At 43.7% G+C, this 18,712-nt stretch overlaps 1 protein-coding gene across 4 annotated transcripts in view; it reads left to right on the plus strand.

Annotated features, from left to right (window-relative positions):
• LOC126412339 (ankyrin repeat and death domain-containing protein 1A-like) overlaps positions 1-18,712 on the plus strand; it is a 692,368-nt gene that overhangs the window by 593,113 nt on the left and 80,543 nt on the right. For all 4 annotated transcript variants that reach the window (XM_050081884.1, XM_050081882.1, XM_050081885.1 and 1 more), the window contains exon 10: positions 1,781-1,879. In XM_050081884.1, coding sequence (XP_049937841.1) covers positions 1,781-1,879 — 99 coding nt within the window. The remainder of the gene's footprint in view (positions 1-1,780; positions 1,880-18,712) is intronic.

Genomic DNA, 18,712 nt, shown 5'->3' on the forward strand with positions numbered 1-18,712 from the left:
TGATCGGCATCACATGTACAACGTATTTTGCAGGCAGTAATTTATGAGCGACACGACCCATTACTCTATTAACGATGACGTCGAGGGTGCAGCAATTCCACTCATGCCATAGGAGATTCCATCCTTTCTGTGTCGCTTTCTGAACTGAGCAATATAGCAGGAACATCTACAGTGTCTACTTTGCCTAATACCATTCCTTCCTACCGAGAAATTTACGGCAGGTAAATGATCTGACAGCAATGTAAGGGTTATGAAAATTGTACGTGATGGTACGGAAGACCTTCCAAAATGGTACCTGAACATTGCAGTCTACTCACTGAAAACTTCTTGGACAATGAGTATCGATTTGAAACAAGACTATGTCGAATTTCTAAATGAATTTTAGAGATTAAAAAGTAGTTGTTTATCTGTGATATTGAATGATTTTCACCATGTCTGTGTAAACCTAGTTTGATTGAAGTGCACTTTAAATTGTGGGAAATACGGAAGCGTCCGATCCCGCCCGTCTGCTTTGACCCATAACGTCACAAATACGGCGGAAACGACCATAAACCACGATTCCAACATGGCCCATATAAAGTCGTTACGTACACGTTATGAGGACAGAAATACGCCTGCCGGGGTGGCCGTGCGGTTCTAGGCGCTACAGTCTGGAACCGCGTGACCGCTACGGCCGCAGGTTCGAATCCTGCCTCGGGCATGGATGTGTGTGATGTCCTTAGGTTAGTTAGGTTTAAGTAGTTCTACGTTCTAGGGGACTGATGACCTTAGCAGTTAAGTCCCATAGTGCTCAGAGCCATTTGAACCATTTTTAACGGAAATACATCGAAAAACAAACACACACACGTTCCACAAAAAGCCTAATGACACTAACGGGACAAGCGCGGGAAATAGGTTTTTTTTGGGGACAAACTAAATATAAACAAATTTAGACACCCACCCCCATACAAAACCACGCAAAACGATGAAAAAACCGACATCACAAAACTCCCAAATTTCCAGTAAACACAATATCATCGGGAATCGGACACTTCGCTTGACCTATATAGCTCAACAGCAGCTCCCGATGCCATAAATTAGGACCTAACACTTCCCTTGACCTATATAGCTCAAAAACATCTCCCGATACCAATACCAACATTCACAGCCACACATTGGGATCGAACACTTCCCTTGACCTGTTATCCTTACGACATCTCCACATACAACCGTCCCTGGTCCGAGACGCCGGAACTTTAAGTAAGCCTCATTTCTTCACTACATACTGAACACTTTACGACTTCATCCAAAAATCCGAATAGTTGAAGAAATTTTATTAGAGACAACGCACTGTCCCCCATCATAGCCGACAACCGAAAACTGTTGACCCTGTCATTCATATCCACACCTACCAAAGACATAAAAAAAGCAATTTACCAAAATTCACACACGACGCCACACTCGCAAACTAACCAAAAACATCGCCTAACACACCACCAGAGAGCACCACCGATTGCATCAAAACGACACCTACAAACACGCCACTTTCACACGCCGACGGGTGGGATCGGACGTTTCGGTCGACCCAAATAGTGGACTTCAGCTCGAAAGGCGTAGCCCCCATAAAACTGGTGCAAATGCTGGTATAGCAAAAATATTTTCATTCACTTCTCGCTGTTCTGTTAAGATTTTCTTTCGATACTGTTCTTTGGCTTACCGTAATGTTTTCCTTGCATTATTTGGGTCTTCTGTGTGGCAATGTGATACAGCAGGCTACTAATGTTGCTTGTTCCTCTGGCAGAGACTGCAGTCGTCAATCCACATCGCCGCCGAGCAGGGCTACACGGAGATCTGCAAGCTGCTGCTGGCCGCAGGCGCCAACATCGACCAACGAGAGCAGGTATGTGGCGTGGCGTGGCGGTTATCTCCGACTTTGGCTCTCAGCACGCACCACACATTTCTTCGTACATGTGTTCATTCTTCATCTCCACCAGACAGGACCGCGTTGGCGACTTGTACAAAATTTGCCATTTGGAATGGGCCTCACGAAGTTATTGAATCTTCCTGACAGATTAGTACTGTGTGCCGGACGGAGAGTCTAACTCAGGACCTTTGCTTCGGCAGCTCAGATGATAGAGCAATTGCCCGCGAAAAGCAAAGCCCTCGAGTTCGAGTCTTAACAGGGCACACAGTTTTAACCTACCTGGAAGTTTCACAGATGTTCTCCTGCGAAACTCCTGGAAGAAAGCATATTGGGGACACCTGGCTTAACCACAGCCCGGGGAATACTTGCAGAATGAAATTTTCACTCTGCAGCGGAATGTGCGCTGGTATGAAACTTCCTGAAAGTTTAGTTATTCTTCTCACTTACTCTATGACGCAAATTATCATTCATTTCTTGATGCATTGAGAACAACACAAGGATCTTCTGTTTCATCATCCACGTGACGATCAACCAGATTTTAGATGGTAAGCTTCCCTTCCTACAGGTTTCCGAGAATATATCTAGTATGTACGTAACTCAATTGATGGGCGGATCTGGGAAGCGCATATGATAACTTATTCCAAGAATCAAGAAGCATAGATGAGGAGGTCGGCGTTTCTCTCTATCACATCATGGCCTTACGAAGTAGGGGTCGGCCATCGTAGATTTCTCGAGTTTCAGTGATTATTTATGATACTAGTATCCCTTAGATGTATCGTTAACAGTATTACAATACAGAAATTTCCCAACTGGGACGAACCCGACAAACAACTTGCTGTCTGAAACCAGATTGTCGTAAACAATCCTGCCGAGAAAATGAGGAGCAGCGAGAAGCAATCATGTTTTTGGGGTTTTTAAGGATTCTGATGATCTTTGTGAAAATTATATTTACCAAGAACCTGTTTCTTCTGGCTGGTCTCATTATTTAACAAGTGCTGGTCGAAATATAGGCAAACTCTATTGTTCAGACCATCCATTCAGGCGGACGACAGTCGATCGAGCTGTTCGTGCAGATCTTCCCAGCGCGAAAGGAGTCTAAATTCAAGTGCGAGCAACTTCAGTACTTTGAGGCGCCGAGTCGGATAGAGAGATAAGTACAGCTTATTAGCCGAGGATGTAAAATTGTGAACGATTTCCGATTTTACCCATGACCTATGTGCTAGTGCATCCACAAAGGTCAACTTCGGATGCGTTTACTTTTTCCGCTCCGTGTAGTCAAGGAGTCGGGAAATTCTACCCTTTTACTTTGCGTAATCTCTCCCAGATACTCTGTCTATTTATTTACCAGATAACCTAAATTCTCTTTCATTCCTAGAAGCAATGACAACCTCACACATTTATAACTGACTCAATTTTAATAAATATACAAAGTTTACTAATAAATTATTCAAAATCTTCGAAAATGCCTGAGAGAATCTCCTAAACATTTACGAACTACGAAAAACATATGTAAATTATGTAATAGTTAATCTATGTGACAAAAAACGAGTACACAGTACGGCATGTTCCAGAGCGCAAATATCGAGCAATCCACAATATACCTCACATATCATCACTTTCTTTCTCTACGGTCCGTTCGCACATTGTCTAACAGAGTACGGAAGAGTAGACACTGAAACCTCCTCTGACAGAAAATATGCAACAGCCGTAGGTAGTGGTTAGGCTGTCACAAATTCCTTGTTAAGAACATACTGTCCGCCTCGTATTTCCCAGCGGCTGTTAAAACTGGGTTCATGTGGCGTTGTATTCCTGTGAAACAGAACCGCCATCAGCTCTCCTCTGCAACGTGCACATTAAACAGGTTTAGATTTATGAGCTACTTTCAATGAATCATGTTGTAAGGCTAATGAGATTTTTCACGGAATCCCTAAAAGAAACGAATTCAGTACAGTGTTCGGAGCGTGATCTCTAGCAACGTTCACATCTGTTGTACGACCGCGCTTAATGAAGTGTCAGCTAATTTCTGATCAAACCGCAGCGTAAATATAGTAGATGAAGTTCCTGTGAACATCAAAAACGAGAGCAGCGCAGTGACTCATACGCGGACACCTCAGAGGCTTCTGGTGTTAAGTCGTGAGTTGCAACAACGGTCAGATCAGTAATTAAGGAAGAGTATTAGATGTGTATCAACAAAATTCCTTTTTTGTTCCAGCTATGTTCAAGACGACAGACTGACGGGCCGTATAGTAGACAATGAAACAGGGCACCATTAAATAGATTACCCATCCAATTATTTGTAGTAGAATGGGAAGAAGGGGTAGAAATGACCTCGAGATGCATCAGTTTGAGTTCTAGAGAAATGGGGTAACACGCGAGGCAATATTGCTCCTATGACTTATCATAGAAGACAGGTTGAGGGAAGGAAAATCTAAATTTGTAGGAATTGTTGATGTAGAGAACGTTTTTAACAATGCACCAGTTAGTGTACATGCTTGCTTCGAAATTCTGAAAACAGCAAGGGTAAAATGCATGGAGTGAAAGGCTGTACAGAATTTTGTACAGAAACTGTTGTATTTACCAATTAAGTTTGCATCCCACATGAAGGTAGCAGGAAGCGAACGTCTTACCACAGACCAGTAACTGCTCTATTTAGATGGCGTGCTACATGCTTGCGACTAGATTCATCGAGGTGCAATATAAACTAAAAACAAATAAGATTGAAAATGCCCTCATTAGTAATGAAAAATCATTTATTAAAATAATGGGTATATAAACACTGATCTTCAGTTTGACTGTAAGACGTGACATTGAACAAAGAGTACTGCACACTTGTCAAACCTAACTCATTGAACGTTGACTACTAATCTGCAATTGTTAAATCTGGTCTGCTTTTGGAGACAATTTATAGATCTGTCTCGAATAATGATAAACACTTCGATACTCGGCGTTAACTGTGCGACGATCACTCGTTGATAGCAGATGAAGTGTAACTGTGCCACCGATAGATAGCTGCTAGGCAACTAATGATCTGCCACAAGTGCGACTATTAGCAGAGTGAATCTGTGCGCCTGCGTTTGCTCGCGAACAGCGGAAGAATCTTCATTTGCAAACTATTTTGCCGGAAGAAGAAAGTAGTCCCTAGTAGTCAGTATCCTCTGTGGTGGCAGACATAACTATCGGCGGGTAGAGCCGACCATTTGTAGGTCTCATGGCGGAAGGATAATGAGGTTACTGTTACGTGCGCCAACGTATGTGACGACTGCTCCTACCAGGTGCTACGCTTGGACTGCCTCACGTGTGGCGCCCTCTGTAGGTAAAGCTGTTCCATAACTGACAGCGGACACAGCAGCAACCAGACTGCATTTGTAGAAGTCAAGGATCGTAAAAGGAAAACATTAGTTGTGGAGGGAGTGAGACAAGGTTGCGTCCAATCCCACATGTTTTTGAATTTGTACACTGTGCAAGCAGTATAACCAAGGAGAAATTATAAATGCATATTAAAATTCCGGGAGAGTCAGAAAAACTTTAAGGGCTGATGATAACAATTTAATTCTGTCAGAAACAGTGAAGGACTTGGAAGAGCAGCTGAACGGGATGGACAACGTCTTGAAACGATATTATAAGGTGGGCATCAATACGATTAAAACAAATGTAATGAAAAGTAGGTGAAAAATCAGCAATTCTGAAGGAAGTAATAACTAAGCAAGTTTTGTTCGTATTTGTGCAACAAAACAAGTCATAATAGTAGAAGTAGAAATAAAAAATATATCTTTTTCAGAACGATTGTATTGCTGCTGCCAGACTTCATTATCTATCACAGCATATAAATTTGTTTGCTGAAGGCGTTTGTCTGGAGTTTAGCCTTGTGTGAAACATGGATGAAATACATAATATTGTATGATGTTGCTCAATTTATTCTTTAATGTGCGACTGGTCTCGGTCAGACCATTTAAAAGAAAAAAAAAAAGAAAAAAAAAGCTTCAAATGGCTCTAAGCACTACGGGACTTAACATCTGAGGTCATCAGTCCTCTAGACTTAGAACTACTTAAACCTAACTAACCTAAGGACATTACATACATCCATACCCGAGGCAGGCTTCGAACCTGCCACCATAGCAGCCACGTGGTTCCGGACTGAAGTGCCTAGAACCGCTCGGTCACAGCGGCCGGCACCATTTTCCAGCACTAAAGCAAATACAAAGAAATTTCAGGTGAAGAGCATTTTTGAAAGTTCTAGTATAAATTGATTTCTTTTTCTATATTGATGACATTTGTACAACAGTTGTCGAGTAGTTGTCTTTGACCAAGGCCAATCGCACAGCAAAGAATAATTTAAAAAGCAGCTTGTTGTGTCGTTTAACCTCGTTTCTAAAACAGGAGTAGAACTTTTTGAATTGTGGTGCTACAGAAGAATGTTGAAGATTAGACAAACTCTGAATATTAAGAAAAAGTTACTTATAATTAGGAAGAAGATGTTCACGAAGCTGAAGGAGAAACGGACTCGGTCTAAGAAACTAGTGGCCACACATTGCATGAGACGGTCGCTGATGGAGCGTCGACGTAAGCTTCTGGAAGAAGGGCAAGTTTCTATTGGCCAGATTTAGTAGTTTATTGTTAACATGGTAATCTGGATCTGTATAGATATCATCAACATCATCATCATCATCATCATCATCAGAGTGCTCCATTTCACTAAAATCTCCATCAAATAATTCATTTACAAAATCTTCAAATGCCTTTCAATCTGAAAAAGAAATTCTGTGAATGAATAATAGTGTTTAGTGTTAATTTATCCCAAGGAGGAAATAAAGTCTGAATCTCGGCTGCGCTATTCCGTCTCTAGAAAGACGGACAAGTACGAAATTTATGTCAGACAGTCGAGCACGGATCATCCACCTCCTCTTGTTGGCCAGGATTTTTCTTGCAACCCGATGAGTAGAGCACCAGGTCGACCCTGTACGCGGTGGTAGGTGGAGTAAGTAAAAACTGTTGGTAGCTCCGAGAGAAATGCGAGGGAAGTTTAATAACGCTACTCAGGAGCGGAAATCCTATTTCAGAGCAGAAAGAAGGGTCCTCAAGCACAACTGTTGTATAGCTCTTGGCTTATATTTTAAGCAGATATTACGTACAGTTTTTCGTTGGCTTCTATCTGAAGTGGTCAGCGTGACGTAGAGGACGAAAAAAACTAGTTTCGTGTTGTTCTTACACATTTCCTTATTCATGTTTTGCCTGCTGCGTAGGTGACATTGAAATCGGTGAAACTGATGCAGACTCCTCACCGAAATTTGAGAGTATATTTTCGAATTGCTAAGTTTTTGCTTCGATTGTGAAACAAGGATCGTAGGGCGTTTTAATCACCTACTTAATATTTCAGGAAACCACTGCAGTTCACAGAGCGCTAACGAAAACATGCAGCCTAAACCTGCGCGAAGAAGGGTATGTCTCAACTGTACGAGATATTTCAAGGGAATGAATTTACTATATCGTTCATACAGAAGTTTAAAGAAGATGTCGTGTTATTTCAGCTTGCTGCTGACAAAAGTTCACGGAAAGAAATCATGTGATTTCTGCTTGCTGCTATTCGTAAATATCGGTAAAGAGGTGGACATACAACAAAAATTCAAATCAGATTGTTAGGCAATCAATACAGGGCAGTTGGCCTAAGTTACAACGGGTTACCTTACTTGACAGTGAAACGTCGTGCGAAACTTACTTTCGTCTTCGTTTTGCACACATGTGTAGCATTAAAATGATTGAAAATAAGTGTGCTTTCTAGGAACAAGGATTGCAGAACACTACCTGTTGCATATAAGCCCAGTTTTGATAAAATAATAATTCCTTTATAAAATAACTGTAGCAACAGCTTCCAAGAAATCTCACTTCTGGGAAATACATTATTTGGAAAACATCAGGCTCCAAACTTAAGTACGCGTGTCACGCAGTTAATTTAAGACCTGTAATAGCAGCAAATTCTAAGACGTTTGACAACGTTGTAATTTACACGATAAAAAAATTGAAATATATACTGACCACAGTCGCTAGTTCACTTAGCACTGTGATTGTGAACACAAGTCTTTTGAGTATACCAAACGAATCTGAAGCTAGGAGAATACAGTACCTTTCAGTCGTTGTCGGCTATGTTAGGAACAATGAGTCGTGTTTTTTTTCCTTTGAGAACGATCTGGCGGTACTGTGCTTCTTACAGTTATTTGATTCTATCTATGGAACTACAAACAGTGCTTAATCTGTTGCTGGCAGCAGGAACTGTTAGCTTTTGAATTGCAGCCATAGCCGTGCCCCCTGCACCCACGCCTTTGTATCTGCACTGTCTCCATCACACCATTACGCGTCAGTGTTCACATCACTTCCTTGCCCTGATTATATGAAACAATTCTACAACTACTTTTACTACACAGAACATTAGAACATAACAAAAATCTTCCTCATTACTTACTTACCAAGTTATATTAAACTACCGATGGTACGAAGAGCAGCTGAAACCTCCAGAATTATTATTGGTACGTTTCAGCTACTGAATGCTTTCTCGTCGTTCGCAAATGGTCGGAAGATACCTCCATTCTCCTTTACAACTCTTCTCATGGCTGAACCAGAAGTCGAAATTTCTCCTGTGATAACATTTCGTTCCCTTAAACCATTCTTTGTTAAGTACCTTTACCATTTATCTTTATATTATTCTGGTTAGCAGTTTATAAGCATAATATGCCACCCTGAAAGTCTAGTATTTCTCTCTTTTATCCATTAATGTAGACCTCACTCTTCACTTATTTTTCTGTATGGGGCGATGAAAGAGTTTCCGTCTGAGAGAGTTGCTGCAGTGTAGATATATGCAACGTAGCACGACCCAGATGTGAGTACTGTATCCGTAAACGAAGTTGACACTTGGCGCGGTCGCTGCTGATAGCGACAATAAAGGCTTTTCCCACATACAGTCGCTCCCATCAGGCACCGCGCCAAGTACCAACTTTTGGGCGTATAATACATAACCACCGAGATGTAGGCAAGGGATAAGTGTGATAATCGTGTCTTTCCGACGTACATGCGGTAGATGCGGAAACGTGAACCATGCCTACGTTTTAACGAAATGCGTCCAAATAGGACTAAGGTGCTATTATTCGTTTCTTGGCTGCCGATAAACAAAACCGCCAGATATCCATAGGCGAATGAAGAAAGTGTATCGGTCACCAAGTTCCTTATTTGTCCCAATTAGACATGAGTAGTACGTCGATCTGGGAGACCAGCCTCAGCCATTACGGTCAAGGGCGAGACACTCAGCCACCCGTCCTATAGTCTCTCCGCATGCACTTATCGCGCCTTCGGTCCCTTAAAGAAGTGCTTGAAGGGTCCACGATCCCTGTCGGACGAGGCGCGTAATGGGGCCCCTTAGGGAAATGGCAGCAAGAGAGGGGAAGAAAACCAATGTGCACTCCGAGTGCATACCGGGGGGAGTCATTCCAGATGTGGAAAGGGTCCTTCCGGATGCCATGAAGGGTACAGGGTGCACCCATCTGCAGGTGGTCGCTCATGTCGGCACCAATGATGTGTGTCGCTATGGATCGGAGGAAATCCTCTCTGGCTTCCGGCGGCTATCTGATTTGGTGAAGACTGCCAGTCTCGCTAGCGGGATGAAAGCAATAGAGCTCACCATCTGCAGCATCGTCGACAGGACTGACTGCGGACCTTTGGTACAGAGCCGAGTGGAGGGTCTGAATCAGAGGCTGAGACGGTTCTGCGACCGTGTGGGCTGCAGATTCCTCGACTTGCGCCATAGGGTGGTGGGGTTTCGGGTTCCGCTGGATAGGTCAGGAGTCCACTACACGCAACAAGCGGCTACACGGGTAGCAGGGGTTGTGTGGCGTGGGCTGGGCGGTTTTTTAGGTTAGATGGCCTTGGGCAAGTACAGAAAGGGCAACAGCCTCAACGGGTGCGGGGCAAAGTCAGGACATGCGGGGACCAAGCAGCAATCGGTATTGTAATTGTCAACTGTCGAAGCTGCGTTGGTAAAGTACCGGAACTTCAAGCGCTGATAGAAAGCACCGAAGCTGAAATCGTTATAGGTACAGAAAACTGGCTTAAGCCAGAGATAAATTCTGCCGAAATTTTTACAAAGGTACAGACGGTGTTTAGAAAGGATAGATTGCATGCAACCGGTGGTGGAGTGTTCATCGCTGTTAGTAGTAGTTTATCCTGTAGTGAAGTAGAAGTGAATAGTTCCTGTGAATTATTATGGGTGGAGGTTACACTAAACGACCGAACTAGGTTAATAATTGGCTCCTTTTACCGACCTCCCGACTCAGCAGCATTAGTGGCAGAACAACTGAGAGAAAATTTGGAATACATTTCACATAAATTTTCTCAGCATGTTATAGTCTTACGTGGAGATTTCAATTTACCAGATATAGACTGGGACACTCAGATGTTTAGGACGGGTGGTAGGGACAGAGCATCGAGTGACATTATACTGAGTGCACTATCCGAAAATTACCTCGAGCAATTAAACAGAGAACCGACTCGTGGAGATAACATATTGGACCTACTGATAACAAACAGACCCGAACTTTACGAATCTGTATGTACAGAACAGGGAAACAGTGATCATAAGGCCGTTGCAGCATCCCTGAATATGGAACTTAATAGGAATATAAAAAAAGGGAGGAAGGTTTATCTGTTTAGCAAGAGTAATAGAAGGCAGATTTCAGACTACCTAACAGATCAAAACGAAAATTTCTGTTCCGACACTGACAATGTTGAGTGTTTATGGAAAAAGTTCAAGGCAATCGTAAAATGCTTTTTAGACAGGTACGTGCCGAGTAAAACTGTGAGGGACGGGAAAAACCCACCGTGGTACAACAACAAAGTTAGGAAACTACTGCGAAAGCAAAGAGAGCTCCACTCCAAGTTTAAACGCAGCCAAAACCTCTCAGACAAACAGAAGCTAAACGATGTCAAAGTTAGCGTAAGGAGGGCTATGCGTGAAGCGTTCATTGAATTCGAAAGTAAAATTCTATGTACCGACTTGACAGAAAATCCTAGGAAGTTCTGGTCTTACGTTAAATCAGTAAGTGGCTCGAAACAGCATATCCAGACACTACGGGATGATGATGGCATTGAAACAGAGGATGACACGCGTAAAGCTGAAATACTAAACACCTTTTTCCAAAGCTGTTTCACAGAGGAAGACCGCACTGCAGTTCCTTCTCTAAATCCTCGCACAAACGAAAAAATGGCTGACATCGAAATAAGTGTCCAAGGAATAGAAAAGCAACTGGAATCACTCAATAGAGGAAAGTCCACTGGACCTGACGGGATACCAATTCGATTCTACACAGAGTACGCGAAAGAACTTGCCCCCCTTCTAACAGCCGTGTACCGCAAGTCTCTAGAGGAACGGAGGGTTCCAAATGATTGGAGAAGAGCACAGATAGTCCCAGTCTTCAAGAAGGGTCGTCGAGCAGATGCGCAAAACTATAGACCTATATCTCTTACGTCGATCTCTTGTAGAATTTTAGAACATGTTTTTTGCTCGCGTATCATGTCATTTCTGGAAACCCAGAATCTACTATGTAGGAATCAACATGGATTCCGGAAACAGCGATCGTGTGAGACCCAACTCGCCTTATTTGTTCATGAGACCCAGAAAATATTAGATACAGGCTCCCAGGTAGACGCTATTTTTCTTGACTTCCGGAAGGCGTTCGATACAGTTCCGCACTGTCGCCTGATAAACAAAGTAAGAGCCTACGGAATATCAGGCCAGCTGTGTGGCTGGATTGAAGAGTTTTTAGCAAACAGAACACAGCATGTTATCAATGGAGAGACGTCTACAGACGTTAAAGTAACCTCTGGCGTGCCACAGGGGAGTGTTATGGGACCATTGCTTTTCACAATATATATAAATGACTTAGTAGATAGTGTCGGAAGTTCCATGCGGCTTTTCGCGGATGATGCTGTAGTATACAGAGAAGTTGCTGCATTAGAAAATTGTAGCGAAATACAGGAAGATCTGCAGCGGATAGGCACTTGGTGCAGGGAGTGGCAACTGACCCTTAACATAGACAAATGTAATGTATTGCGAATACATAGAAAGAAGGATCCTTTATTGTATGATTATATGATAGCGGAACAAACACTGGTAGCAGTTACTTCTGTAAAATATCTGGGAGTATGCGTACGGAACGATTTGAAGTGGAATGATCATATAAAACTAATTGTTGGTAAGGCGGGTACCAGGTTGAGATTCATTGGGAGAGTGCTTAGAAAATGTAGTCCATCAACAAAGGAGGTGGCTTACAAAACACTCGTTCGACCTATACTTGAGTATTGCTCATCAGTGTGGGATCCGTACCAGGTCGGGTTGACGGAGGAGATAGAGAAGATCCAAAGAAGAGCGGCGCGTTTCGTCACTGGGTTATTTGGTAACCGTGATAGCGTTACGGAGATGTTTAATAAACTCAAGTGGCAGACTCTGCAAGAGAGGCGCTCTGCATCGCGGTGTAGCTTGCTCGCCAGGTTTCGAAAGGGTGCGTTTCTGGATGAGGTATCGAATATATTGCTTCCCCCTACTTATACTTCCCGAGGAGATCACGACTGTAAAATTAGAGAGATTAGAGCGCGCACGGAGGCTTTCAGACAGTCGTTCTTCCCGCGAACCATACGCGACTGGAACAGGAAAGGGAGGTAATGACAGTGGCACGTAAAGTGCCCTCCGCCACACACCGTTGGGTGGCTTGAGGAGTATCAATGTAGATGTAGATGTAGATGTAGAGTACGTGCAGCAGGCAGTTATGGACTTCTTCAAGCAGTAGGACACGGGTATCTTCAACTGCGCGCTGGTGGAATGGTTGCCTCAGTGTTCACGGCGATTTTGCCTGATTGGCAAAACGATTCTGGTCTGCACGACCTCCGAAAGGAGACTTTTTCATCGACCCTTATATCAACTTCATCTGCATTTGCTGATGGCGGACACAATGGACTCTATAAAAGTTCCTGTATATTTCTTCATGAACCGTACAATTAAAAATTAAAATATGCTCTGTTGTACTGTCTGCGACTAAACTGCCTATTAAATGTCCATGAGAGTAATCTTCCGTAGCTAATTCGCGGTACTTCTCGCCAGTAGAAGTATTACTTGCCGAAAGATTTCTAAATCCAGGAATCTACTACATCGACTTCTTGCGCCAGTACATTAACCTACGTCTTTCCTTTGTGCTTCGACTCATTTGTATCACATTAACTCAGAACGTACTATGTTTTCAGGAATTAATAAATTAGCTTGAGTTTACAGGCAAAACTCAAATAGTTAATGGACATGGACGGAATCTCGTACTCATATTGTTGTAGGTGGCCAGAAAGAAGTAAATAAATGAAGTGCATTCTTACTTCTCTAATATACACTATATTACCCTTCTCTAAACCATGTACCAGTGAAGCATGGGAAGAGCAACTGCCGGTAAGTCCCCATACGAACATACACATAATTTGTTTGATTTTCTCGCCATCGTCATTTCGCGAGACGTATGTGGAAGTAAGTAATACATAGCAAATGCTTTAAAAGACAGTTTTGGAATGTGGGTATGCTGAAACGTCGTGGTACAAGTGAAACTCAGAATCGAAAGCTTTATAAAATCTAGAAATAATTAGTCTGCTTGATTAGGTACATCAGTATGTCTTCAGCTGTCAATTATAAACAGTGCGGGTTGAGATTCACATGACCATTTTTTCCTGATGTCCTGTCATTTTCACTAGCAATGTTCATTCTTTGCACCTCATAATACTGTAATTCTGTAGTTAACAGGTTGTATACAAACAATTTGTTAACTTTCTCTTAAACGTCAGGATTCTAACGTTCATTCAGAGCTCAAACGTAATATACTACAAGGAAGAAAATTAACTTTCATATTGGAAGCAGTAAGTGAAATCTGGATTCCCATGACAGAGCGGATCAGGTTGTGGAAAGGAGCCAACATCAACTACTGTTAGTTATACAAGAGCACACAACATTATTCCTCAAACCAATGCACAGTTATCTCTTTAAAACAACACAGATCAATTCACGGCTGAGGGCCCAATTAACTTTTTCAAAACAAGTTTAAATGATTGCTTCTAAAACATCAGGAATTCGAGAAACGGCTGAAGGCCTTACTCAAGTAAAATTGCCATATCTCATCGGCTAAAGGGCGAAATAATATCTGAGGTCAGCTAAGGAAATTCTTTAAAAACCAAGCATTCACCAAATTTCGGCTAAAGGCTATATTAAGGAAAATTCAAATTAATTCTTCGGCTGAAAGCACGATAAAAGCTTTTACACAGTACAACAGAAAAAATAAGTTAAGAAAATTTGAAGTATCTTGTCGGCTGAAGGCCCAAACAATTATTCAAAAATAATGAAAGCCAACCTTAAGATAAACATTTGCGGAACACTGTTGAAGGCCGTTTCAAGAATTCAAGATAATTAAAGAGAAACTTTACAGACAAGGATTTACATATTAAAGCCACAGATTCTGAAACAAACGCGGCTGCTGGGCTAAATGCAGATCAAAAAGAATTTTAAATAAAACGTGGCTGAAGACCTGATCTTAAAATACTTGACATGGGGTTCGGTTGAAGTCCATACACTAATCATAGAACAGACAAATTAATACAGAGCTGAAGGCCTGGCACAGTACCTGCGACTAAATAAAATGACAATCACAAACAACAAACAGTGATGCGCAGACGTGTTACAAGGGTCGGCCTGGGGAGGAAACTCTAACCACAGTTTAGGTGAGACAGGCAGCCAAGCTAACACTAAAGAATCAGGAGGCAACACGACCTAGGGACGGCTGAAGAACCAACCAACAGCCCAATCAATTCCCTTGCGCCCGACACACTCGCTGCTCTATTTCAACCGACCGACTGACTACTCCAGTACGCAGACAGCAATCATCTCCTCAGTGGAAATCACAGAAGCTACACACGGTTCCACGTAAACACACTTGCACAAGAACTCGAACAATCGTAAAATCAATCACTGTGGAGCAACAAGGACGAATCAGTTCGACACACAGAGAGTTTCCACAAGCGGTCGGCGACCAAATACGCGTCGTCCGGTGAGACGACCGACCGAACGACCAACCCAGGTCGTTCCCACTCAAGTTACGTGTATCGGCAACGGTGGGGCGAGTCTCGGCTGTCCGAAGCTGGCTGCAGCTCCAACGCGACTTAACTCGATGTCCGTTCGGAATTCGGACACACAGCGACTCGGGCACCTTGGCTCAGGCCCATCCACGCAGAGGTAACTCTTGCCCATTGGCCGCGATATCTCTGCACAAGGAAGGAACCGACCCACGTCCAGCAAGATGACCAACTGACGAGGCCCAGAAACGGTCAAAAGACCAAATACACGTCGGCCGATGAGACGACCTACCGAACGACCAACCAACGTTCGTAGCACTCCAGTCTTCTTTCGTCCGACAGTCCAACTGTGTCGCCAGCGGTCGGCGAGCACTGGCTGTCCGCACCTCACTGGCGCTCTGTACCTGACTCCACTGCTGGTCCGTCCCCGACTTCACTGCCGCTGCGTCCGGACTGAGCTCTCGACAGAACATGACCCGGGAATACTAGCGGGCGCTCCAGAGATGGTATGACAGAGCACTTATCGATAAGCGCTGCTGCAGCCACTCACGGGCAAGAAAACCAGTAACCTAGTGCCGCCAGTAAATCGAATTAAAAGAAAAAACGAGGCGACAGAATCACAAAAACAATATGACGAGTAATAAACGGCATGACCGCGAACCGCACACGGCTCAGTAAGAATTCCGCTACTACGACATCCGAAATGAGTTGTTGTTGTTGTCTTCAGTCCTGAGACTGGTTTGATGCAGCTCTCCATGCTACTCTATCCTGTGCAAGCTTCTTCATCTCCCAGTACTTACTGCAACCTACATCCTTATGCATCTGCTTAGTGTATTCATTTCTTGATCTCCCTCTACGATATTTACCCTCCACGCTGCCCTGCAATACTAAATTGGCGATGCTTGACGCTTCAGAACATGTCCTGCCGGCCGCGGTGACCGTGCGGTTCTAGGCGCTACAGTCCGGAACCGCGGGACTGCAACGGTCGCAGGTTCGAATCCTGCCTCGGGCATGGATGTTTGTGATGTCCTTAGGTTAGTTAGGTTTAAGTAGTTCTAAGTTCTAGCGGACTGATGACCTAAGATGTTAAGTCCCATAGTGCTCAGAGCCATTTGAACCATTTTTAGAACATGTCCTATCAATCGATCCCTTCTTCGAGTCAAGTTGTGCCAAAAACTCCTCCCCAATTCTATTCAATACATCCTCATTAATTATGTGATCTACCCATCTAATCTCCAGCATTCTCCTGTAGCACCACACTGAAATCAGTAGCAAACGTACTAATGGAAGACCAGTTTGAGAATCCTAGTACGTAGAGAGTTTCAAACTCTTTGCGTCAGATGTCTAGGAGGAGGAGGAGGAGGATATTAGTGTTTAACGTCCCGTCGACAACGAGGTCATTAGAGACGGAGAGCAAGCTCGGGTGAGGGAATGATGGGGAAGGAAATCGGCCGTGCCCTTTCAAAGGAACCATCCCGGCATTTGCCTGAAGCGATTTTAGGGAAATCACGGAAAACCTAGATCAGGAAGGCCGGAGTCGGGATTGAACCGTCGTCCTCCCGAATGTCAGATGTCTAGGAGTGAAACGTCAGGAATGATCAGTAACTGTTGTTCCATATAAAATGTTTGCCGAGACTAGGCATCTTTATGTATTGCTTTTGCCTCTGAGAGGTGACAGGGCGTCGGCATTGTGCGACATGTGTGTGCCTTGTGTGTAGCCTACAACCCAAGCTTCTCTGTGTGGAAGGCGAGTAGATCGAGTAAAATTACAGATACTCATTCAATTCTAAAATATCTTTCTGCACATGGAGACACTCAATGAGGTTTTCATGTTGAAAATCACTCTTCGGTGAAATCTCGTCGTCCTGGGGCCGGCGAATAATGAAGGGCATTTCGCATTGAAGGAAAGTCTCAGCGAATAATTTGTCTCTAAAACAAGTCTTCCCACATAATGTGGTCTGTTAGCCTTGGACCATGTATATCCCATATTAGTTTGAGAAGAGTCATAAAAGATATATTTTACCAGAGTTTTCAACGTCGCCTGGTACTACAGCGGTTGCTTTCCTAGCTCTGACGTGACGTCATTTCTCCCGGAGCTCAGCGAAGCCCTGCAACCGCAGCCCGTGGGCCACAAACAAGCAGCGAGCGCTTTACACTTTCTCCCTCGAGCGGTGGCGCCCTTTAGCACGGGCTGCGCGTGTGTCAAAACCCTCCCCTACGCGGGCGCTGCGCCCGTTGTGGGCAGATGGAACGGCGCGCACGTTAAAAATACAACGGCTGGCAGCGCGTGGGCGTGCAGCGCTAACGAGGAGGGCAAACACAGCCAAACTCGCTGCCGATACAATAGCCGCGCTGGCGCCGGCGCGACGCAAGCGCTCTCCGGCGGTGCGCGCCCACACTACCGGTGAACCCGCTGCCGTTCTTTTGATGGTGTGGGATGAATGTGTTTTAAAAATATTCGTGGAACTGAAGACACTGAGGCTCCAAGGATTTCCTCGTAATTTGTGCTTCAAACTATGCATTTCCTAGACTGCTGTGTACAAAGCTTCGTCCAAGATTCAGTGGAAATTATGGTACACTCGGTACACTTCCTTGTTTGCACACCACTATATCAAGTTGTGTGGGTGCACTCTCTTGCCAGTCTGAAAATTATGGTTCAAATGGTTCTGAGCACTATCGGACTGAACATCTGTGGTCATCAGTTCCCTAGAACTTAAGAAATAATTGAATCTAACTAACCTGAAGACATCACTCACATCCATGCCCGTGGCAAGATTTGAACCTACGACCGTAGCAGTCGCGCGGCGGACAGTCTCAGACTTCGTTCAAATTTATATGTTTAGGTTTGCTAACCAAGCAAAGGAGGAGACAAATATTTCCAACGCCCATTCTAGGCCTACATCAGTATTTCCTAGGTCCTTTCAATAGCTCATCGATCATCAGGTTGGTTCCCTTCCGTTATGCAAACTTTTCTGTCTTTGACCCTCCTCTGCTGTCCTTCGTGATCCGATAGACATATTCCAGCCTCGGTCTACCTCTTGTGTTCTTCCTTCGATCAGTTGTCCATTCAGCCATACTTTTGACTGCACCATCATGTTTTAGCAGATGGCTGTTCTTCGTATTGCTTCAATGTTCGATAAGCTCCTGGAGAAGACACAGATTCTCTTCCTCCACGGTGTAAGCCCATCTTCATTTTTTTGGCTTCTCCGATTGCCCATATTTTACTTCTGTACAGCAACACAGCACAGACATTACAACTTCTTTCTTAAAATATTTGTTTATTCCAATGGATGTAATAAGGTTTATTCTCATGTTACAAGCAGCCTTTTCCTGGTGGATTCGGTTTGCAACGTCCGTGTTAGATCTTCATCCTGATGTAATTTTAATCGCAAGGCGCGCGAGGAAGTCGATAGTCTTCAGCTTCACGGAGCAACGCTGGTTTTTCTCCTTACTGCTAAAAGTTTTAGTTTAGTTTTTTATATTTTGATTTTATAGGAAGAACTGAGGCTGGTCTCCATCTGAGCCAGCATCCTTTCTAATTTTTGTTCTCGAAAAACAAATCAGCTACCAGTTGCACAAAAGAAATTTTATTTCTTTAGCGATTTCAGGCACTTCATGTCTTTCTCCCCCCCCCCCTCCCCCCCCACACACACACACACCTCTTTCTGCTTATTTAAT

The sequence above is a fragment of the Schistocerca serialis genome, chromosome 7 (genome assembly GCF_023864345.2).
Source record: "Schistocerca serialis cubense isolate TAMUIC-IGC-003099 chromosome 7, iqSchSeri2.2, whole genome shotgun sequence".
Classification (NCBI taxonomy): Eukaryota; Metazoa; Arthropoda; class Insecta; order Orthoptera; family Acrididae; genus Schistocerca; species Schistocerca serialis.